Here is a 24,943-nt window from a genome sequence, read left to right as displayed (position 1 = left end):
CCGGCCGGCGGGCGTTGCTAGGCAGCAGAGGCCTAGCGGCCCATGTGGCAGCGCCAAGCCTGCGGACCCGTGAATGCGGCTGGCCGCCCCGGAGCGGTGAGGGCGGGGCGGGCGGGGCGGGGCGGGGGATGAGGGTGAGTGCGGCTGGCTGTCCCGGCGCGGTGAGGCCGGGGGTGGGGATGAGGGTGAGTGCGGGGTGGGGGCGGAGTGGCATGTGGGGGGGGGGGGGGGGGGTGTGGTAAGGAGTGGGTTTGGTGAGGGGGGGGGTGGGGGGGTAGCTGTCCCACACCACAGGGTGTGAGGGTGGCATGTGGTGGGGGGTGGAATGAGGAGTTGGTGGACGTGGGCAGTGTGGCATGTGGGGGGGGGGGGACGTGGGTGGTAAGGAGGGGGTTTGGTGAGGGGGGGGGGGGTGAGTGGTTTTGGTGAGGGTGGTGGAGGGGTGACTGTCCCACAGGATGAGGGTGGCATGGGGTGGGGGGGGGGGTGGTGAGGAGTGGGTTTGGTGAGTGGGGGGGGGGGGGGGCAGTGGGATGGCATGGGGTGGGGGGGGGGGGCAGTGGGATGGCATGGGGTGGGGGATGGGTGGTAAGGAATGGGTTTGGTGAGGGGGGGGTGAGTGGTTTTGGTGAGGGGGGGCGGTGGGATGGCATGTGATGGGGGATGGGTGGTAAGGAATGGGTTTGGTGAGGGGGGGTGAGTGGTTGTGGGGGGGGGGCGGTGGGATGGCATGTGATGGGGGATGGGTGGTAAGGAATGGTTTGGTGAGGGGGGGGTGAGTGGTTTTGGTGAGGGGGGGGGCGGTGGGATGGCATGTGGTGGGGGATGGGTGGTAAGGAATGGGTTTGGTGAGGGGGGGGTGAGTGGTTTTGGTGAGGGTGGTGGAGGGGTGGCTGCCCCACGCCACAGGGTGAGGGTGGCATGTGGTGAGGGGCAGTGGTAAGGAGTGGTTTTGGTGAGGGTGGGGTGGCTGCCCCATAGGGTGAGGGTGGCATGTGGTGAGGGGCAGTGGTAAGGAGTGGTTTTGGTGAGGGGGGGGGGGGGGGGCGGTGGGATGGCATGTGATGGGGGATGGGTGGTAAGGAATGGGTTTGGTGAGGGGGGGTGAGTGGTTTTGGTGAGGGTGGTGGAGGGGTGGCTGCCCCACGCCACAGGGTGAGGGTGGCATGTGGTGAGGGGCAGTGGTAAGGAGTGGTTTTGGTGAGGGTGGGGTGGCTGCCCCATAGGGTGAGGGTGGCATGTGGTGAGGGGCAGTGGTAAGGAGTGGTTTTGGTGAGGGTGGGGTGCCTGCCCTGCACGGTGAGGGTAAGGGTGGGGAGGCATATGGTGGGTCTGAGGAATGAGGAGGGGAGGGGATGGACGAATAATGGGAGGGTGGGGAGTTGGCATAGAAAAATAGGTTCAGGAGTAGGCTATTTGGCCCTCCGAGCCAGCACTGCCATTCAATATGATCATGGCTGATCATCCACAATCAGTACCCTGTTCCTGTTTTCTTCCCATATCCCTTGATTCATTTAGCCCTAAGAGCTATATCTAACTCTCTCTTGCAAGTGGGGGTGGGGTGGCATGTGGTGGGGGTGAGGACTGAGGGGAGGGGATGGACGAGGAGTGAGAGGATGGGGAGTTGGCGGTTGGAGTGTGGAATGGGGGGGGGGGGTGAGGAGTGAGGCATTGGAAGGAGTGGGGGAGTGGAGTTGGAGAGGTGAGGAGTAAGTGGGGTGGGGGGGGGTGAGGACTGAGGGGGTGAGGAGTGGGTTTGGGGGTGTGCGGAATGGTTGGTGGAAGGATGAGGAGTGGGGGGTTGATGGGGAGGTGCGGGGGGGGTAGGGAGAGGTGAGGTGGGAGAGGTGTGGAGTGAGTGGTAGGGTGAAGAGTGAGCAGGGGTAAGGAATGAGTGGGGGATGAGGAGTAAGTAGGGGGTGATGAGTGAGTGGGGGTGAGGAGAGGGCGGAGTGGCATGTGGTGGGGAGGGTGAGGAGTTGGCGGATGAGGAATGAGAGGGTGAGGAGTGGGTTGGGAGTGAGTGAGAGATGATGAGTAGGGGTTGAGGAGTGATTGGGGGGGGTGAGGGTGAGGAACAGGGTTGAGAAGATTGGGGAGGTAAGGAGTGGTGTTGGGGAGGAGTGTGGGGAAGTGGGAGGGTGAGGAATGGGGTTGGTGGGTGAGGAGTGATGAATGTGGGATAAGGAGTAGGGAATGGCATGAGTTAGAAGGATGAGAGGGGATTTTATCGAAACATAAGATTATTAAGGGGTTGGACAAGTTGGAGGCAGGAAACATGTTCCCAATGCTGGGGAAGTGCAGGACCAGGAGCCACAGTTTAAGAATAAGGGGTAGGCCATTTAGAACAGAGATGAGGAAAACCCTTTTCAGTCAGAGAGTTGTAAATCTGTGGAATTCTCTGCCTCAGAAGGCAGTGGAGGCCAGTTCTCTGAATGCAATCAAGAGAGAGCTAGATAGAGCTCTTAAGGATAGCGGAGTCAGGGGGTATGGGGAGAAGGCAGGAACGGGGTACTGATTGAGAATGATCAGCCTTGATCACATTGAATGGTGGTGCTGGCTCGAAGGGCCGAATGGCCTACTCCTGCACCTATTGTCTATTGTCTATTGAGTTTGGAAGAGGTTAGGAGGAGTGAGGTGAGGAGTGGGTTTGGGAGGGCGGGGTGAGGACTGAGGGGGTCGGTGAGTTAGGCGGGTGAGGAGTAGGGAGTTTGAGGAGTGAGTGAGGGGGGTGAGGACGAGAGGATGGTGCATATATGGAACGAGCTGGCAGAGGGAGTGGTCGAAGCAAGTACAGTTACGCCATGTAGAAGATATTTGGACAGGTACATGAATAGGGAAGAACTGGAGAGATACGGGCTAGATACAGGCATGTAGGCCTAGCTCGCTTTGGCAACTAGTTAATATTTAAAGGTAGTCAACTGTTGTAGCCATTGTAGCTAAGTGAAGTCCTGTTCTTTTTTAATCTTCACTCGGCGTGCAATAGGGATCATTGAATAATGATCAAGAGTGAAGAGTCAAGTGTATTTAATTGTCATATGTACCGACAATGGAACTAAGAAATTCTTACGCAGCAGCATAATAGGCCTGTAAACATAACACATGCAGTTTACAGATACAGCATGGAAGCAGGCCCTTCAGCCCACCATGTCCACGATGATCATCGATTCACACTAGTTCTATGTTATCCTACTTTTCCCACTCCCTACACGACCATTTACAGAGGGCCAATTAACCTTCAAACCCGCTCGTCCGTGGGATGTGGGAGGAAACCGGAGCACCCGGAGGAAACCCACACGGTCACAGGGAGAACGTGCAAACTCCACACAGACTGCACCCAAAAACACGGGTCTTTGGCGCTGTGATGCAGCAGCTACGCCACTGTGTAGATAGTGCACAATAAACAAAAAATCAATAAATTAATAACTACGATGCTAGTTCACCTTCAATGCATTGTACCGATTTGTCACATCTATTGGCTTAGATCAGTTATCTGTGCACGTAGGAAAAATCAAAGCTAGGCCATTTGGTTGGCATGGTGTAGTACTACATTTAGTGCTGCATTTACTTACTGGGCTGTCACTATTATTTCGCAGTGAGCAATTGTAAATAGTAGCTTGACAGAAACAATTTACTTTTGACAGGTGGAGTTTTTAAAGCAGCCAAAGATGTCATCTATTTTGTTGAACGAAGCTGCCAGGTGTCTGCGGAGGGGTCTGTGGCAGTTTTCAAAGTTACCGTTTGTACGTCATCGCAGCTACAATGGGAAAATGTCCCCAGACGCAGCATCAGTCAAATTCCACTCCGCGGCTAAATCTGAGAAGGCATCAAAGTCAAATAAGAGCCACAAACCTGACTTCAGTAAGTCAGGACTGGATGTTGGAGGTAATGCAAAGAGATTAACTCAGTTCCCGGAGAGCTTCCAGGAGCCTGCTGCTGACAGAATGGTAATGAGGCAAGGAATCAATCTTTCCACTGGAAATCATGCCAATTTTCCTCAGCTGTTTGGAAACATTTCCAAAGTTACAGGCGCACAGTCAAACTCGAAACCCCGCCTGAGCCACAGTGCAGAATTTCAGAACCTGAGAGACGACGATTTTATAAAACGAAAATTGCCGAAGAATTCTCAATCATTTGTAAAGAGGGCTGGGTCAGAAATGTTATTTGGCATGGCGCCGTGCAGCCTGGCCCTTTCCCAGTTACGCAGAAAGATTTTCCGACTGTTTGTTAAGGAAAATCGAACTCCCAGACCTGAAATGCAGGGAATCTATCAGCGAGCCCAAGAGATCAGCGTGCCTGTACATCAGGTGTCGAGAAAGGTGCTTGACAGGTTGTGTGAGGGTCGGGTTCACCAAGGCATTTGTCTCGAGGTGATGCCGCTGGACTACGTGAACTTTGATCAGTGCTGTTCAGCAGCTATGGACGTTTCTGAACGTGAAGGCTGCGACAAACCAGCGTTGTGGCTGGCGTTGGAAGGAATCCAGGATCAAATGAATATGGGAGCGCTGCTTCGCTCCGCTTACTTCCTCGGAACAGATCTTGTCCTAGTAAGTCAGCCAAACAGGTAACTATTACGGCTAAAAAAAAACAACACAAAATGTTGGTATATTTCAGCCAGTCAGGCAGCATCTGTGGAGGGTACACAGCCGAGGTTTCAATCCGGGTCCCTTCCTCAGACTGATGGCAGTGGGGTGGGGTCATAAGGAATAGGAGTAGAATTAGGCCATTCGGCTCATCAAGTCAACTCCGCCATTCAATCATGGTTGATCTATCTCCCCCTGCATGTGCAGGCAGAGGAGATTAGTCGGTCTTGGCATCATGTTTCCCACAGACATTGTGGGCCAAAGGGCTTATTCCTGTACTGTACTGTTCTATGTGTAGGGAGGAACTGCAGATGCTGGTTTAAACCAAAGACAGACCAGTCTGAAGAAGGGGTCTCAACCTGAAACGTCACCTATTCCTTTTTCTCCAGAGATGCTGCCTGGCCCGCTGAGTTACTCCAGCTTTTTGTGTCTATTGTTCTAGGTTCCCTGTAAGGTTTTGTAGGTTCATTTAGTTATGTGATGATTCAACCTTGTGACATAAAAGTTGTAGTACATGCATGTGATCTTTTATAAATAGTATTTTGGTGTGGTCAAAGAAATGTTGATAACCTTGGAGCATTCAAAATATTGCTCCTATAAATAGAATCTTTTGTAACCCCTGCAGTTAACGTCACAAAAAATGAATTGCAAAAAGAAATGTTACTTAATCATAGGATTGGGCATTTCAAAATACAATGCTAATTTTTTTAGTTATTTGCAAAATATTTGTCGTGAAAATCATTTTGGAAATTCAATGCATACAGCAGGCATCCAGCTTCTAACTAAAATACTCTGGGTGGTTCACCAATATTATCAGCAGGTGGCACTCAAACCTTGTTTAATAAAGGTGAAAAGTATTCTCTATCTCCACATTTGAATAAGCCAACCAAAAGATATTTAAGCATTTTGCTAAAACTCGATAAATCAGTACAATCTCAGTGTCGGGTAATGCAGAGATGCTCAAATATTTTTTATTGCTGCAGTGAAATCATCAAGAATCTACAAGTAACGTTAGTCTAATTTTCTTTTGATCCTGATTTCTTCTTTTTAATATTGCTGGTACCTTTTTCAACATGTAAAACTTGTTTTTTTGTCATCGCGACGATGGGGAAGAGTGCTCTTCACTGAAAACATAGAAAAATAGGTGCAGGAGTAGGCCATTCAATATGATCATGGCTGATCATCTAAAATCAGTACCCCGTTCTGGCTTTTTCCCCATATCCCATGATTCCTTTAGCCCTAAGAGCTAGATCTAAAGGGCCTGTCCCACTTAGGCAATTTCTTTTGGCGATTGCCAGCGACTGTCAAAGTCGTAGCAGATCGCCAATATTTTCCTTTACCCGACGACAATGACCACGACATTGCCGAGTCAGGTCGAGATTACAGCGTCTTCGGAAACATCGCGGAAATTCCCACGCTGTCAATGCTTCTCCGGCGTCCTATGTTTCGCTGAAATCACTGACATGTTGGTAAGTACTTGAGAGTTTTAAACTATAACATCTTCTGTGGGTTACTTAAAAACCAAGCTTCACCGTAACAAGGTATAAACTGGATTTACTTCCAGTTTACTAATAGCTGTATTTAAAAAAATATTTTAAAAAGTGGTTAAGTGGATTTTTGGGAAAAGTGTGTGGGCATTCTTTGAAAATGTACGGGAGATGCATATCTGATTTCTGGGTTGCATATCTGGGTTGGGAGCCCACTTTAAATGTAATGGCTGATGGCCATAAACATCGCGAAAATTCCCACGCTTACCTGACCGTCAAACTGTCGCCTCCAATCTACCTGTCAAATGTCCTGATGGTAAGTAAATTGGTTAAACACAAACATTTTATAGTATTTTGAAATGACTTTACTTATTTTAATATCATGTGCTTCTAAATGCATCTAAGAGAACCTAGCAAACCTGGGGACAGCATGCGACAGCGCCCGCAATAAGCAACGATACCTGGCGACAAGCCAGCTGTCGCCGAGAAATTTCAAACCGGATGATTTCTCAGCGACTCGCCGAGATCCACTAAGATTTTTGGAAGACTCCTCACAATCATGCCCGCGACACCCAGCGAACTGTCGTCGACAGCCTAGTCACCGGCAGTCAATAGGCAATAGATAATAGGTGCAGGAGTAGGCCATTCGGCCCTTCGAGCCAGCACCACCATTCCATGTGATCATGGCTGATCATTCTCAATCAGTACCCCGTTCCTGCCTTCTCCCCATACCCCCTGACTCCGCTATTCTTAAGACCTCTATCTAGCTCTCTCTTGAATGCATTCAGAGAATTGGCCTCCACTGCCTTCTGAGGCAGAGAATTCCACAGATTTACAACTCTGACTGAAAAAGTTTTTCCTCATCTCCGTTCTAAATGGCCTACCCCTTATTCCTAAACTGTGGCCCCTGGTTCTGGAGTTCCCCAACATCGGGAACATGTTTCCTGCCTCTAACGTGTCCAACCCCTTAATAATCTGATATGTTTCAATAAGATCCCCTCTCATCCTTCTAAATTCCAGTGAATACATGCCCAGTCGCTCCACTTTCAACATATGACAGTCCAGCCATTCCGGGAATTAACCTAGTAAACCTAAGCTGCACGCCCTCAATAGCAAGAATACCTTCCTCAAATTTGGGGACCAAAACTGCACACAGTACTCCAGGTGCGGTCTCACTAGGGCCCTGTACAACTGCAGAAGGACCTCTTTGCTCCTATACTCAACTCCTCTTGTTATGAAGGCCAACATTCCATTGGCTTTCTTCACTGCCTGCTGTACCTGCATGTTTTCTTTCAGTGACTCATGCACTAGGACACCCAGATCTCGTTGTACGTCCCCTTTTACTAACTTGACACCATTCAGATAATAATCTGCCTTCCTATTCTTACCACCAAAGTGGATAACCTCACACTTATCCACATTAAACTGCATCTGCCATGCATCCGCCCACTCACACAACCTGTCCAAGTCACCCTGCAACCTCATAGCATCTTCCTCACAGTTCACACTGCCACCCAGCTTTGTGTCATCTGCAAACTTGCTAATGGTACTTTTAATTCCTTCATCCAAGTCATTAATGTATATTGTAAATAGCTGCGGTCCCAGCACCGAGCCTTGCAGTACCCCACTAGTCACTGCCTGCCATTCTGAAAGGGACCCATTTATCCCCACTCTTTGCTTTCTGTCTGCCAACCAATTGACAGAGAATTCCACAGATTCACAACTCTCTGGGTGAAGAGGTTTTTCCTCATCTCAGTCCTAAATGGCCTACCCCTTATTCTTAAACTGTGACCCCTGGTTCTGGACTCCCCCAACATCGGGAACATTTTTCCTGCATCTAGCCTGTCCAGTCCTTTAAGAATTTTATCTGTTTCTATAAGATCCCCTCTCATCCTTCTAAATTCCAGTGAATATGAGCCCAGTCGATCCATTCTTTCATCATTTGTCAGTCCCGCAATCCCGGGAATTAACCTGGTGAACCTACGCTGCACTCCCTCAATAGCAATAATGTCCTTCCACAAAATAGGAGACAAAAACTGCACACAATACTCCAGGTGCCGTCTCACGAGGGCCCCGTACAACTGCAGTAGGACCTCCTTGCTCTGAAACTCAAATCCTCTCGCAATGAAGGCCAACATGCCATTAGCTTTCTTCACTGCCTGCTGTACCTGCTTGCTTACTTGCAAGCACACCCAGGTCTGGTTGATTTGGGGTTTTTAAAGGCATTTTGACATATTTGATCTGATGTCATCTTGATATGTGAACAGTTTCTGTGTCGTACAAATCCTTTCTAGATTTTACTGATTGTCAGGAGATCTGTCATTAAATGAGATCTTTACCAAGTAATTTTATGTGAAGGATAATAAGTTTTTATTATGATAATTGTGCAATTGTGATTTGCATGTATAATACAACCGGGGCTGGTCTCTATAATATAACACATATTACTGGACATGCAATGTATAAAATGCGTTCCCCGTAAGAACAGGGTCAATCATTTTTAAATGCTTAAATTTATCTAATAATTGTTATCCAAGTGAAAAAACTCAACAATAACTCATCGGATTCAGAATGATGTGGTTTTAAGCTGTGCTCAGGACTTGACAACATCATACTGGACATTGGTATCACAAAATGCTGAAGTAACTCAGCGGGTCAGGCAGCATCTCTGGAGAGAAGGAATGGGTGACGTTTCGGGTCGAGACCCTTCTTCAGACTGATGTCGGGTGAGGGGGCGGGAACGTCACCCATTCCTTCTCTCCTGAGATGCTGTCCAACCCGCTGAGTTACTCCAGCATTTTGTGATGCCTTTGATTTGTACCAGCATCTGCAGTTATTTTCCTACACATACTGGACCTTTGTTGCATTGTAAGTGGGCTTCTATGGTGGCGCAGCGGTAGAGTTGCTGCCTTACAGCGAATGCAGCGCCGGAGACTCAGGTTCGATCCTGACTACGGGTGCTGTCTGTACGGAGTTTGTACGTTCTCCCCGTAACCTGCACGGGTTTTCTCCGAGATCTTCGGTTTCCTCCCACACTCCAAAGACGTACAGGTATGTAGGTTAATTGACTGGGTGAATGTAAAAAAATTGTCCCTAGTGGGTGTAGGATAGTGTTAATGTGCGGGGATCGCTGGGCGGCGTGGACCTGGTGGGCCGAAGGACCTGTTTCCGCGCTGTATCTCTAAATCTAAATCTAAAATAAATGGAGGTCAGGCAGATTTAAAAGCATCCTTGTAATTTTTCTGAGTCTCCAATGGTTCAACGGTGCTTTATTTGTTACATATACAACTGCACAGTGAAATTCTTTTTGCGTCTTAGACACCTGTAGGCGCTGCCTTTCTTGGCGGCATTGTTCAAAGTCAAAGTCCGGTCGATGTACTGGAGCAGTTCCCGCGAATCGACATCCCTCTCCTCTCTTGAGCCTTGCATGTATCATTATATCCCTTGGGCTGCCACGCTTAAACATTAACTAGTCATTTGCCTCAGTAATGTTTGTGCAAATTTCTTGTGCACAAATACCAACTCGAAATGTAGACACTAGGAGCTGCAGCTGCTGGTTTACAAAAGAGAGTCTGAAGAGGGGTCTCAACTCAAAACGTCGCCTACCCGTCCTCCAGAGATGCCGCCAGATCTGCTGAGTTACTCCAGCATTATCTGAAATAATGTGTTGACATTGAAGCAATTTTTTGGACGAGACTTTTCTTCAGACCGAAGTCCCGAAACATCATCTACTCCTTTTCTCCAGAGATGCTGCCTGACCCGCTGAGATACTCCAGCCTTTTGTGTCTGTCTTCGGCTTAAACCAGCATCTGCAGTTCCTTCCTACACAATGAAGAAATGTCGTTGTTATAGTTGTGCTTAATGCTTGAAGAAATAGAGGATTTCTGTTCATTAATATTCACTTTGCACTGTCTTCCAGTTGCCCTCTAACGCCGACTGTGAGCAAAGCCAGTGCTGGAGTTGCAGAAGTTATGGCTGTTTATTCAACACCTAGCTTGCCACAAGTTCTACAGGTAACAAAAATTCTGCTGTGCTTTGATTTTTTTTTTCCAGGAGTGTTTTGAAATACTTTTGTAATGTTGCTTAATTCATGTATCATTACCACAGGCAAAAGCAGACGAAGGGTGGAAGATAATCGGAACTGTTGGAAATTATGCAGAAGCCACCCATGTACCCGTCATCCCTTGCGCTGAGTTCCAGTGGAATAAAGCAACCATACTCGTTCTAGGTATGCTGTGTGTAAATGATGGGCACTAGTATTGGGCCTTTCAAAACAAAAGTTGGCAAAATATTTGATGGTTTGACTCTGCATTAAACTGCAGTAATGATGGCCCTTTGGCCCATGGAATCTGCGCCAAGCAGCGATCCCTGCACATTATCCAGCACACTGGGGACAATTTACAATTATTACCAAAGCCAATTAACCTACAAACCTGTACATCTTTGGAGCGTGGGAGGAAACCTGGAAAAAAACCCATGCAGTCACAGGGAGAATGTACAAACTCTGCACAGACAGCATGCTGTAAGGCAACAACTCTACCGCTGCGTCACTGTGCCGCCCACTGCTGGTGTAACCTATGACTGAAGTGATTCCAGTTATCCGAAGGAAGTATAATAAAATAACTGCAGATGCTGGTACAAATCAAAGGTATTTATTTCACAAAATGCTGGAGTAACTCAGCAGGTCAGGCAGCATCTCAGGAGAGAAGGAATGGGTGACGTTTCGGGTCGAGACCCTTCTTCAGACTGATGTCAGGGGGGCGGGACAAAGGAAGGATATAGGTGGAGACAGGAAGATAGAGGGAGATCTGGGAAGGGGGAGGGAGAGGAGGAGAACTTCTTCAAAGTGGACATACCTTGAGGAGAAATCGCAGTGGAGCAACAGGGTAGTATAAGAAAATAACTGCAGATGCTGGTACAAATCGAAGGTATTTGGTATTTGTGAAAGTGAGTTACTCCAGCATTTTGTGAAATCTCCTGAGATGCTGCCTGACCTGCTGGGTTACTCCAGCATTTTGTGAAATCTCCTGGGATGCTGCCTGACCTGCCGAGTTACTCCAGCATTTTGTGAAATCCCTCTCTTCCTTCCAACTTTAGATAGTTCCTCTGTCCCTCTCTTCCTCCAACTTTAGATAGTTCCTCTGTCCCTCTCTTCCCCTCCCCCTTCCCAGATCTCCCTCTATCTTCCTGTCTCCACCTATATCCTTCCTTTGTCCCGCCCCGCTGACATCAGTCTGAAGACCCGAAACGTCACCCATTCCTTCTCTCCTGAGATGCTGCCTGACCTGCTGAGTTACTCCAGCATTTTGTGAATAAATACCAGTTATCCGAAGGATGTTATTTTGACGTCCCTGTGCCTTTAGTAAGTTAAAATAAAATGAAGATAATTAACCTGACGAGGAAAAGGAATTTTATTCTGAGGCTTGCTCTAGCATTCTGCTTCTCAGCAGCAAATTCGGCACAATTTTTGAGTCGTTGTGTTGAGTGTTGCAATGTGCATCAACTGAGGAGTGTAATTATAGCTCTGAAATTAGATTACAGTTAAAAACAAGCCCTTCGTCCGAACTCGTCCGAGCCAATAAAATGCCCCATCTAAGGACATTTAGGTGGCGCAGTGGTAGAGTTGCTGCCTTACAGTGCTAGAGACCAGGGTTCCATCCTGGCTACAGGTGCTTCTCTGCACCGAGTTTGTATGTTCTCCCTATGACCTGAGTGGGTTTTCTCCAAGTACTTCGGTTTCCTCCAGGTTTGTAGGTTAATTGGCTTGGTACAAATGTAAAAATTGTCCCTAGTGTAGGATAGTGTTAATGTGTGGTGATCGCTGGTCCGTGCGGACTCGATGGGCCAAAGGGCCTGTTTCTGTGCTGTATCTCTAAACTAAGCTAAAAGCTAGTCCTCCGATTTGTCTACATTTGGTCCAAAACCCTCAAAACCTTTCCTATCCATGCACCTGTCCAAATGTTTTATAAATGCCTCATCTACATCCAGATCCTTGAACATCATACTGGCTGCAGAATGAACATAGAAAACTACAGCACAAGAACGGGCCTTTGGTGCTGAACATGATACCAACTTAAACTAGTCTCCTGCACCTGCACGTGATCCACATCTCTCCATTCCCTGCATATCTCTGTGCCCATCCCAAACCCTCTTAAATGCCACCATCGTATCTGCTCCATCAAAATTTCTGAGCAGGTCTCTGGGCCACCTGTGAACTTTGGAGTTATCGTGACAATTTTAGTTACATTTGACTAATGATTTAGCCGCGAAGAGTGAAGACAGTTTCAAATGCACGGTATTTTTGGCAAGAGACCCGTGCATTGGTTAGACTTAAGTTGGGATGTGCCAACTATTTCCATGTCGTCGTGGTACCATCCTTAGCATCTATTTCCATTGTTGCAGCAGTTCATCTCAAAAACACTTGGACAGGTACATGGATGGTCAAGAGTCAATCGTGCTTTATTTGTTACAAATGCAACTGCACTGTGAAATTCATTGTGCATATATTACACATGCGGGTGCCAACATTATTGCCGCCATTGTCCAAAGTCCAAAGTCCAGTTGGCCCACACGCTCAATGCACTGGAGGAATGGTTAAGGTTTAGAGGGATATGGGCCAAATGCAGGCAAATGCGACCAGCTTAGATGGGGCACCTTGGTCGATATGGACAAGTTGGGCCGACGGACCTGTTTCTGTGCTGTGTGACCCATTCTGCAACGACTATTTTTTTCTCTGCTCTGTCTCCAGGAAACGAAGGCTTTGGCCTCTCTGATGATGTTGGCAGCCTTTGCCACACGATGCTGACGATACCAGCGGGCCGAGACTTACTGCCTGGGATTGAATCCTTGAACGTGTCCGTGGCTGCAGGTAATCGTGGGTTAAATAACTCCACACCAATTTAGGCAGTTGCTTTCAGTGTCATTCTTTTTTCCCCATCTTGGTTTGAAAACAACAATTGTGCACATTGAAGACCAAACATTCTGAAGAATTAATCGTCCGCCTTTGGGCATAAACTTTACGTTGAATAATTTTCAGAAGCATTCTCAGCTTTGCCAAATGCACTCTGTGAAAAAGTGTACGTTGTAGTTTAATTCAGAATTAATACACAAGCCACTCTTTGCTGATGTGTACTTCATATTAGAGGCATGATATTAATTTCTCCAATTATTTGACTGACAAATGTTGGGTTACTTATGTCTTGCAGTGCTTTTGGAACTGCAATTTCTTTGCAGTATTCTGGAATTAAATATTTTATATATGTAATTGTGTGGTTTGTTATGAATAATAAAAAGGAATTGGTGTAGTCCGGAACAGCAACTAAGAGAGATGATTTGTATTTGTGAAAAATATGGAGCAGGTTAACATAATCGGATGTGTAGATTAACTGGGTAATCTGATTTTCGGGATTATCTGTCTGTGGCAATGTCTTAATAATTCTTGCCTCTCATAATGAAAATATTGATTAACAAGGAGCTCAAAAATGGTTTAGCTCTCTGTGTGAATAGTGTATTCGTTTTGCCTTGCAGTGGGATGAAGCAAGCACAATTTTAACCAAAAAGCATCTGACAGAAACTAATAGGATCAAACGCCCATCATAAACCACCTTCTACCTTCTGATGGACACAAAATGCTGGAATGACTCAGCGGGTCAGGCAGCATCTCTGGAGAAAAATGGATAGGTGATGTTTCAGGTTGGGACCCTTCTTCAGACTGATTTTAGTGGGGGGAGAGAAATGAAGTGAGGAAAAAACACCGGACAAATTGGGGCCGACTTTTAGTGGAGGAGTGGGGGTGGGGGGGGGGGGTTGTTGATGGGTGGTGTAATTAGAAGTTACCTAAAATTCGAGAGCTACCCCAGTGGAATACGAGGTGCTGATCCTCCAATTTCCATGTGGCTTCATTCTGGCAATGGAGGAGGGGGGGGGGGGGGGGGGGGGGGGGGGCAGGACAGAAAGGTCAGTGTGGGAATGGGGAGTTAAAATGGTTCACGTCCGGAAGCAACCCTTCCCCCCCCTGCCCTTCCTCCACTAAATGTTGGTTAACCAGTTTACCAGCTTCACAGTTCACAACGATGTATCCCTCTTGCGATCACACCAACAATGGGCTTATCAGGGAACCACCTTACCTGAAGTTGTCTGTTGCCGGCCCCGATTTCTCAAGTTTTTTCTTTTCGCTTCCTGTTCCCGCCCCCCCAACCCCACTCACACTTCAATCAATCTGAAGCAGGGCCCCAAACCCAAAAGTCTCCTATCCAATTTCTCCAGAGATGCTGCCTGACCAGCTGAGGTTACTCCAGCATTTTGTATCTATCTTTGGTATAAGCCAGCATCTGCAGTTCACTTCTATAACATTATTCCCTCTGCCTTCTATTAGTTTCAGGATAGGAACAGCTCCCAACTGCTGGCTCAGGGCAGCATTTGAAAGAAAATTGGTCAAGATTAGACCTTGTTCTTTTTTTGTTTGGGTCCAATATTTCTTACACTCAATCTACTGTAAACCTGCGGTTCAATTTGTGTCTCTTTTTCCTGTGGTCTCTAATTCTGCTGAAATGCAGTCCACTTTATATCAATCACTGAAGAAACACAAAATGCTGGGGTAACTCAGCGGGTCAGGCAGCATCTCTGGAGAAAAGGAATAGGTGACATCTCTGGTTGAGACCCTTCTTCGGACTGAGAATCAGGGGAGATGGAAACAAGAGTTAAGAAGAGGTTCAGAACAAACCATAGCCGCCGCCACAGATGATTCAGGAAAGATTTTTTAGATTTTAGATTTAGAGATACAGCGCAGAAACAGGCCCTTCGGCCCACCGGGTCCGCGCCGCACAGCGATCCCCGCACACTAACACTATCTTACACCCACTAGGGACTATTTTTTTACATTTGCCCAGCCAATTATCCAACAAACCTGCACGTCTTTGGAGTGTGGGAGGAAACCAAAGATCTCTAGAGAAAACCCACACAGGTCACGGGGAGAACGTACAAACTCCGTACAGACGGCACCCGTAGTCAGGATCGAACCTGAGTCTCCGGCGCTGCATTCGCTGTAAGGCAGCAACTCTACCGCTGCGCCACCGTGCCGCCCTAAGGTGAAGCCCACAGTGGTTGGCTGCGCTCGAAGTGATAACGAAGGATGACTGATTGAAAGATATAGCCTGGAAACATGTCCTGTGACCCCCCCCCTGCAGATCCCCATTCACCATCGATCACCCGTCCACACTAATTCTATGTTATCCCACTTTTGCATCCACTGCTACACGCCAGTGGCAATTTACAGAGGCCAATTAACGTACAAACCTGCACGTCTTTGAGCTGTGGGGGGAAACCGTAGCTCCCGGAGGAAACCCGCCCAGTCACAGGGAGAATGTGCATACTTCACACAGCCAGCGGCAGAGGTCAGGATGGAACCCGGGTCTCTGCCGCTGTGATCCAGTAGCTCTGCCAGCTGCTACTGTGTGGTGATGGTCAGCAATCATAGAGATGACAACTTCCCTTTCTGTTTCAGCAAAATGATCGTAGTGTAGTGGCCTGGCGGAGGCCAGAGAAAAGGCAAGACGCCAGGCAGTGTTTAGTTAGATTCTTTATTAGGCTGTGAGCTGGTGCCCACAGCGTAGTTCTCCTAGGGATGATCCACGCCTTCCCTTGGTCTGGCTTTTAACCCCTTTCACCTGTCCGTCACGTAACGAGGGGGCTGACCCGAGGAGTGGCCTGATCCGCCACAGGACCCCCCCCTTCGACTCATTTCTCAAAAGTGGGTTGTGTGGTTCCTGCAAATTGTAAAGGATCAGAACAATTTATTGGGAATTTTGCAACAACAAATTGGTGGAATTGGTCACCTTGTGATCTGTAGATTGAGGTAGAGCTTCAACCACATCCTTGCTAAAAGAAATAGGTTTAACAGGAAAGATGAGAAGATTTTGTTTTACTTTAGTTTGGAGATACACCAAGGAAACAGGCCCCTCAGCCCACCAAGTCCATGTCGATCAGTGACACACTTACTCAATCCTACACACACTAGGGAACATTTTACAGAGCCAATTAGCGCACAAATCTGCACGTCTTTGGATTCTGGGGGGATACCAGAGCACCTGGAGAAAACCCACACAAGCCACGGGGAGAAAGTACAAACTTTGTACGGACAGCACCCGTAGTCAGGATGGAACCCAGGTCTCCGGCGCTGTGAGGCAGCAACTCTACCACTGCGCCACCGTGCCGTCACAAGATACTTGTATCCCAGTTTCATTTGGTTTAGAGATGTATTGTGGAAGAGGCCCTTTGGCCCACCGAGCCCACGCCGACCAGCGATCAGTTTATTTCATGTGATTTGATTCTTCATTTTACCTTCTGCAGGGATTCTCTTACACTGCACATCCAGCAAGAGGATGAAAGGATGAAGGGCTCTCTGTGTTCATCTGCCCCAGCTGTATTGAAGTGGTTTACGGTGGAAGTGGCTCAGTGGCCATGTATTAATGATCCCTGCTTGAACCCATTGTTACATTGCTGTGGACACTTGCCCTATTAAAAGTTTTGATTTTGTATAAACTACACCTTGATGGATAAAGCATTACTAACACGGGCATTTTATTAATGGTGTGCAATGTAAATATTATTTTTATAAATGTGATCATCTGAACAGGTGGGAGAGCAGAGGGGGGGCCTGGCGGGGAGGGGGGATAGGGGGGGCAGAGGGGTGCCTGTGGCCACGTGCGGCAACAGGCCCACTGCGAGCAGAAGATAAGACTTGGATGAGCTTTTTATTACTTTGCATGGGAAAGCTGGCGACTCTTTGTGTACAGTCTAGGCGAGGTCTGCTGTATGACTTTACCGGGTTGTACGCAAAACAAAGAGTTTCACTCTACCTCAAGATTCAAAATCATTTTATTGTCACATGTACCAATTAAGGTACAGTGAAATTTGAGTTACCATACAGCCACACTAAGTGAACAAGACACACTTCCACATCAAGTAAAATTTAACATAAACATCCACCACATTCCTCACTGTGATGGAAGGCAATAAAGTTCAATCCTCTTCCTCTTTGTTCACCCGCGGTCGGGGCTGTTGAGCCGTCCGCAGTCGCCGCTGCCGACTGTCAGGCTCTCGCGTCGCGATGATCGGGACTCCCCGCGTCGGGACGGTTGAAACACTCTCCGTGGCATGGAGCTCCTGAGTCGGCCTCTTCTTACCAGAGACCGCGGGCTTCACGGTGTTAAAGTCCACAGGCTCCGCGGTTGGAGCCCTCCACAGTCGATCCTCGGCAAAGGATCGCAAGCTCTGATGTTAACGCCCGCGCCCGCGGCTCGAAGCGCCGGGCCGGTCTCCAGGAAAGGCCGCACCGCTCCACGATGTTAGGCCGCAGAGGGGACGGAGATACGACACGGAGAAAAATCACATCTCCATCAAGGTGAGAGATTGAAAAAAAAGTTTCCCCCAATTCCCCACCCCACCCCCACATAAAACAAACCAAGAAACACTAAAACATACTTTAACACATACTTAAAATAATAAAACAGTAAGGACAGACAGACTGTTGGCGAACCAGCCTGTGCTGGTGGCGCCACCCGATGGACACGTGACAATAAAGTGTAATTGAATTGAATCATTAAAACATTGAAGTTTGCCGTTCTACTCTGCAAGCTGGTATTTTCATCTGAAACTCATCTGCACATTGTTGGGTAACTTTTATATACAGTGTAGTCATTGCAGCCATTTGGGATCTGACTGCGAATATTTACCATGTTAAAGTGATTTAGAACTTGTAAAGAATTCATTGAAAGTATAAACATTGTTCTTTCAAGTATTTGCACTTTATTAAACACCAATGAAGCAGGTCATTCAGTCTGAAGAAGGGTCCCAACCTGAAACTTCACCTATCCATTTCCTCCACAGATGCTGCTTGACCCATTGAGTTACTCCAGTACTTTGCAGCCTTTTGTGTAAACCAGCATCTGCAGTTCCTTGTTTCTGCATTCAGCCTGACTGCTTTGTGGACGTAATGAGTCAGTTCCTCATTCCACTTTATCCTGCCCTGTCAGTGGATTCTTCCAAGGTAGTCACAACATTCTGGAGTAACTCAGCGGGTCAGGCAGCATCTCTGGAGAGAAGGAATGGGTGACGTTTCGGGTCGAGACCCTTCTTCAGCCAACCAGCATCTGCAGTTCTTTCTTACACAATAGATTCTTCCATTTCTTTTTCCCTTATTTATTTATTTACTCGCCTGTGAATTCTGCAATGTATGTAGAACACTTGCTTAGTTTGTGTGGAGATACAGTGCGGAAACAGGCCCTTCGGCCCACCATATCCTCGCTGACCAGCAATCACCACACACCAGCACTATCCTGCACACACTAGGGACAATTTACAATTAAACCAATACAAAACTTGTATGTCTTTGGAGTGTGGGAGGAAATCAAAGCCGGAGAAACCCCACGCAGGTCACGGGGAGAACGTGCAAACTTCATACTAACAGCACCCGTAGTCAGGATGATATATATTTGATTCCAAATTTACTTTGTGAGACTAATAGGCTTATTTTTTTGTAGGAAAGAACTGCAGATGCTGGTTTAAACTGAAACATAGAAACATAGAAAATAGGTGCAGGAGTAGGCCATTCGGCCCTTCGAGCCTGCACCGCCATTCAATATGATCATGGCTGATCATCCAGCTCAGTAACCTGTACCTGCCTTCTCTCCATACCCCCTGATCCCTTTAGCCACAAGGGCCACATCTAACTCCCTCTTAAATATAGCCAATGAATTGGCCTCAACTACCTTCTGTGGCAGAGAATTCCAGATTCACCACTCTGTGTGAAAAAAAACATTCTCATCTCGATCCTAAAAGACTTCCCCCTTATCCTTAAACTGTGACCCCTTGTTATGGACTTCCCCAACATCGGGAACAATCTTCCTGCATCTAGCCTCTCCAACCCCTTAAGAATTTTATATGTTTCAATAAGATCCCCCCTCAGCGAGTATGAGCCTAGTCTATCCAGTCTTTCTTCATATGAAAGTCCTGCCATCCCAGGGATCAATCTGGTGAACCTTCTCTGTACTCCCTCTAAGGCTAGAATGTCTTTCCTCAGATTAGGAGACCAAAACTGTACACAATACTCCAGGTGCGGTCTCACCAAGGCCCTGTACAACTAGGTAGACACAAAAAGCTGGAGTAACTCAGCGAGTCAGGCAGTATCGCTGGAGAAAAGGAATAGGTGACGTTTCAGGTCGAGACCAGACTGAGAGTCAGGGGAAAGGGAAACGAGAGATACTGATGGTGATATGGACAAATATGGAACAAATGAATGAAAGTTATGCAAAAAAGTAACAATGATAAAAGAAACTAGCTATTGTTAGCAGTGGGCCAGGTGAAAACGAGTTACAGACAATGAGACTCAACAAGACGACTGAAGCTGCCTTATTTTTGCGATTGGCGTATGTCTCGATGGCAGTGGTCGTGTCTGCTTGTTTTGTAAATCAATGGATGAAGCTGGAATGAAGCAGTGATAGTTCCACTTGATTTATTGATTAGTGTTGTAAGCCAGGTGTCCAGTTGACATACAGCAAGTTTCCCCATCCATTTCCACCGATCACTAAATTTTTTTTTCTGTCAGACCCACATGTTTCACCATAACTAAAAATGTACAACATTTACATTCATTATAGCCATGTGTTGTTAAATAGTGATCGCAATATTTAGTGACCCCCTTTAGCTATTTGAAACGCTTTACTATTAGAGTCATAGAGTGATACAGTGTGGAAACAGGCCCTTCGGCCCAACTTGCCCACACCGGCCAACAATGTCCCAGCTACACTCGTCCCACCTGCCTGCACTTGGTTCATATCCCTCCAAACCTGTCCTATCTCTGCCTCAGAAGGCAGTGGAGGCCAATTCTCTGAATGCATTCAAGAGAGAGCTAGATAGAGCTCTTAAGGATAGTGGAGTCAGGGGCTATGGGGAGAAGGCAGGAACGGGGTACTGATTAAGAATGATCAGCTATGATCACATTGAATGGTGGTGCTGGCTCGGAGGGCCGAATGGCCTCTTCCTGCACCTATTGTCTATTGTCTATTGTCTATGTACCTAAATACTGTTTCTTAAATGATGGGATAGTCCCAGCCTTAACTACCTCCTCTGGCAGCTCGTTCCATACACCCACCACCCTTTGTGTGAAAAAGCTACCCCTCGGATTCCTATTAAATCTTTTCCCCTTCACCATAAACCTATGTCCTCTGGTCCTTGATTCCCCTACTCTGGTCAAGAGACTCTGCGCATCTACCCGATCTATTCCTCTCATGATTTTGTATACCTCTATAAGATCACTTATCCTTCTGCGCTCCATGGAATAGAGACCCAGCCTACACCCTCTAGTCCTGGCAACATCCTCGTAAATACTTTCTGAACCTTTTCAAGCTTGACAATATCTTTCCTATAACATGGTGCCCAGAACGGAACACAATATTCTAAATGCGGTCTCGCCAACGTCTTATACAACTGCAACATGACCTCCCAACTTCTATTCTCAATACTCTGACTGATGAAGGCCAATGTGCCAAAAGCCTTTTTGACCACCTTATCTACCTGTGACTTGACCTTCAAGGAACCATGCACCTGTACTAGATCCCTCTGCTCCACAACACTCCCCAGAGGCCTACCATTCACTGTAGGTCCTGTCCTTGTTTGATGTCCCAAAATGCAACACCTCACACTTCTCTGTATTAAATTCCATCAACCATTCCTCCGCCCACCTGGCCAATCGATCCGGATCCTGCTGCAATCTTTCACAACCATCTTCACTATCTGCAAAACCACTCACTTTTGTATCATCAGCAAACTTGTTAATCTTGCCCTGTGTGTTCTCGTCCAAATCATTGGTGTAGATGACAAACAGTAATGGACCCAGCACCGAACCCTGAAGCACGCCACTAGCCACCGGCCTATCTATTGATAGAGTCATGGTCATAGAGTCACTCAGCACGGTCAAAGACCCTTTGGCCAAACTCATCCATGCCAGCCAAGATGCCCCATCTACACTAAGTCCCACCTGCCTGCATTTAGCCTATATCCTTCAAAACCTTTTCTATCCATGTACCTATCCAAGTGTCTTTTAAAAGCTGTTATTGTACCTGCCTCAACTACCTTCTCTGGCATCCATATACCCACCACCCTCTGAGTGAAAACGTTGCCCCTCAGGTTCCTAATAAATCTTAGCACCGCTCACCTTAAACCTGTGCCTTCTGGTTTGTGATTCCCCTATCCTAGGTAAAAGATGAGGATAGTCTTGGGGGTTAAAAGACTAGAGGTGGCACAGTGGTAGAGTTGCTGCCTGACAGCGCCAGAGACCCGGGTTTGATCCTGACTACGGGTGCTTTTTGTATGGAGTTTCGTTCTCCCCGTGACCTGCGTGGGTTTTGTCCGGGTGCTCCGGTTTCCTCCCACACTCCACAAAGACGTGCAGGTTTGTCGGTTAATCGGCTTTGGGAAAAATTGTAAAACATCCCTTGTTGGAGGGACATTGTGGTGCTGGTCTGTGCGGACTTGGGACGATCGGCCGGTTTCTGTGATCTATCTCTAAACTAAACTAAGACTTGGTGCATTCACCCTATCTATTCCCTTCATGATTTAATATATCTCCATAAGATCACCCCTCAGCATCTCGTGCTCCAAGGAATAAAGTCCTCGACTGTCAAATCACTCCCTATAGCTTGTCAAATCACTCCCTATAGCACAGGGCCTCGAGTCCTGGCAACATGCTCATAAATCTTCTCAGCAGCCTTTCCAGCTTAATGATATACTTCCTGTAGTCTGGTGACCAAAAATGAACACACCACTCAAAATGTAGCCTCCCCAATATCTTGTTGGCACGGTGGCGCAGCGGTAGAGTTGCTGCCTTACAGCGAATGCAGCGCCGGAGACTCAGGTTCGATCCTGACTACGGGCGCCGTCTGTACGGAGTTTGTACGTTCTCCCCGTGACCTGCGTGGGTTTTCTCCAAGATATTCGGTTTCCTCCCACACTCCAAAGACGTACAGGTATGTAGGTTAATTGGCTGGGCAAATGTTTAAAAAATTGTCCCTAGGGTGTAGGATAGTGTTAGTGTGCGGGGATCGCTGGGCGGCACGGACCCGGTGGGCCGAAGGGCCTGTTTCCGCGCTGTATCTCTAAATCTAAAAAATCTTGTACAACTGTAGCATTATATCCCAAAGATAACGTGAGCCAGCCCAGATAGGAAGTAATGAAGTCATTTCTAAAGGACATTATTGGACTGTAGCCGACTCACAAATTCACCAGATTTATTAAATTCGCTTTTGATAATTACCTCAATGGATTTTCAACTCCTAACACCAATCTGGAACTACCAATCTGCCATTCCCTATCGTACCCTAGTTTAGTTTAGTTGAGAGATACAGCCCGGAAACAGGCACTTTGGCCCATCGAGTCCGCACCGACCAGCGATTCCCGCACACTAACACTATCCCACACACACGAGGGACAATTTTACACTTATACCAAGCCAATTAACCTACAAACCCATTCGTCTTTGGAGTGTGGGAGGAAGCCGAAGATCTCGGAGAAAACCCACGCAGGTCACGGGGAGAACGTACAAACTCCGTACCGACAGCACCTGTAGTCAGGATTGAACCTGGGTCTCTGGCGCTGTGAGGCAGCAACTCTACCGCTGCCCAACCATGCTGCCCCTCGTGACAGATATACATACAAATGCAGTTTTCTATGAGTGGGACCGATGTAGAGCCTTGCAAGATATCCCCGTGTTTTTCAGTCAATTCATTATTTTTGATGAGCAGTCACTTGTAGCATGGAGGTATCACACAATGCTGGAGTAACTCAGCGGGTCAGGCAGCATCTCTGGAGAATATGGACAGGTGACGTTTCACTGAGTGCTGGAGTAACTCAGCGGGCCAGGCAGCATCTGTGGAGAACATGGATAGGTGACGTTTCACAGAGTGCTGGAGTAACTCAGCGGGTCAGGCAGCATCTCTGGAGTGAAGGAATGAGTATTCAATGAGCTTCTTTGAATTTGTTGTTGATTTCTCTGTGGATCCTTGTACAACTAAACCTAAAACACAAAAAGCTATGTTATTTCCAATATATTGATTATCCCATGACTGGGAGTTGTGTTATCATGGAGTGGAATGAATACTCTGACTATTTCCATTTTCAATTTACTTTTAGCAGGTGAACACAAATCTATTGGAACTTCTTTTATTTCAATGAATGATGGCCCTTTTTGGTACAAAGGGTTGTTAAATGCGAGTCTCACACTCTAGGGTGTTCTTTATGTTTTTTGTGCGGCACGGTGGCGCAGCCTCACAGCGCCAGAGACCCGGGTTCCTTCCTGACTACGGGTGCTGTCTGTACGGAGTTTGTACGTTCTCCGTGTGACCTGCGTGGGTTATCTTCGAGAACTTCCTCCCACATTCCAAAGTTGTTAACCTCCTGCCGGGAGCCTCCTGCCGGGAGCCTCTATAGTTTAGTTTAATTTCGAGGTTGCAGTGCGGAAACAGGCCCTTCGGCCCACCGAGTCCGTGCCGACCAGCAATCCCCGCACACTAGCCCTATCCTACACTAAATGGAAATCAGGGACAATTTACTTTTATACCAAGCTAATTAGCCTGCAAACCTGTACGTCTTTGGAGTGTGGGAGGAAGATCTCAAGGAAACCGGAGCTTCCCAGAGAAAACCCCCACAGGTCACGGGGAGAACGTACAAACTCCGTACAAACAGCACCCCGTAGTCTCTGGGTGGAACCCGGGTCTCTGGCGCTGTGAGGCAGCTACTCTTCCGCTGCACCACCGTGCCACACGTTCCATCGCCTCCTTGCACAGAGAACATGATCATGTTCACCAGTCTTCATCACCAGTCTGTCCTGGTACCTCTGCCAATTGGAAGCACTCTCCAACCTCTTCCCAACATGCTTTATGCAGCAGAAATCTCCAGCAGCTGGAAGACTGCAGCTGGTAATGTGGTATTTCTTTTTAAAAGGATTTGTCAAAATCACGGTTCGCAAGTGATAGGAGAAGAATTAGGCCAATCGGCCCATCAAGTCTGCTCCATCATTCAATCATGGCCGATCTATCTTACCCTCTCAACACCATTCTTCCCATAACCCTTGACACCCGTACTAATCAAGAACCTATCAATCTCTGCCTTAAAAATATCCATTGACTTGGCCTCCACAGTTGTCTGTGGCAATGAATTCCACAGTAGCTGCCAGGCAAGGTACTTGTGAAACATGGGCAACATCACCAGGGTGATACACAACAGTGTTTTAATGCCATTTAAAATGTGATGAAATGGTTTTTATACCATCGTTGTGGGGAGAGGTTAAACTATTTTGTGTCTTATATCTTGCATGTTATTTAAAGGTGATCTTTTAGAGGTGTGTGAAATCATGAAGGCGGGAGGTGGAAAGATTGGGCGAAGGCACACAGTTTCTTTGACCCAGCGTAGGGGAATCAAGAACCAGAGGACATTGGTTTTAAGGTGAGAGGGGAAAGATTTAATAGGAACCTGAGGGGCAACTTTTTTTAGGGTGGTGAGCATATGGAAGGAGCTGCCAGAGGAGGTAGTCGAGGCAGGTACTGTAACAACATTTAAAAGGCATTTGGACAGGTACATGGATAGGTAAGGTTTAGATGGATACTAGACCAAGTGGACCCATTGGGCTCAAACCTCCCCTGCATTGGTGCAGCACCCTCTCCTCCCCTCTCCTCCCCTCTCCCCCCTCCCACCTCTCCTCCTCCCCTCCTGCCTCCTCCCCTGATATGCCAAATGCAGGCAGGTGGGAATAGCACAGATGGGGTATCTTGGACGGCATGCACAAGTTCTGCTGAAGGGCCTGTTTCTGTGCTGCAGGAGTCT

At 47.4% G+C, this 24,943-nt stretch overlaps 1 protein-coding gene across 3 annotated transcripts; it reads left to right on the top strand.

The window, feature by feature from the left end:
* The first annotated feature begins 3 nt into the window (after nucleotides 1–3).
* On the top strand, nucleotides 4–16,687 carry mrm1 (mitochondrial rRNA methyltransferase 1 homolog (S. cerevisiae)). 3 transcript variants are annotated; one of them, XM_078422199.1, is made up of 6 exons: nucleotides 4–96; nucleotides 3,645–4,564; nucleotides 9,990–10,083; nucleotides 10,178–10,298; nucleotides 12,819–12,938; nucleotides 16,418–16,687. In XM_078422199.1, exons 1-6 carry the CDS (start codon nucleotides 43–45, stop codon nucleotides 16,459–16,461), a joined length of 1,353 nt encoding a protein of 450 aa, XP_078278325.1. In that variant the 5' UTR covers nucleotides 4–42; the 3' UTR covers nucleotides 16,462–16,687. The 3 variants fall into 3 exon arrangements, with proteins under 3 accessions (XP_078278325.1, XP_078278326.1, XP_078278327.1); XM_078422200.1 differs by lacking the exon at nucleotides 4–96 and adding an exon at nucleotides 152–185; XM_078422201.1 differs by lacking the exon at nucleotides 4–96 and adding an exon at nucleotides 2,733–2,825.
* Nucleotides 16,688–24,943: the final 8,256 nt, after the last annotated feature.

This window comes from Rhinoraja longicauda, chromosome 26, assembly GCF_053455715.1.
Source record: "Rhinoraja longicauda isolate Sanriku21f chromosome 26, sRhiLon1.1, whole genome shotgun sequence".
Taxonomy (NCBI): domain Eukaryota; kingdom Metazoa; phylum Chordata; class Chondrichthyes; order Rajiformes; family Arhynchobatidae; genus Rhinoraja; species Rhinoraja longicauda.
Note: the sequence above shows the minus strand (reverse complement) of the source record. Positions and strands in the feature narration are given on the sequence as shown.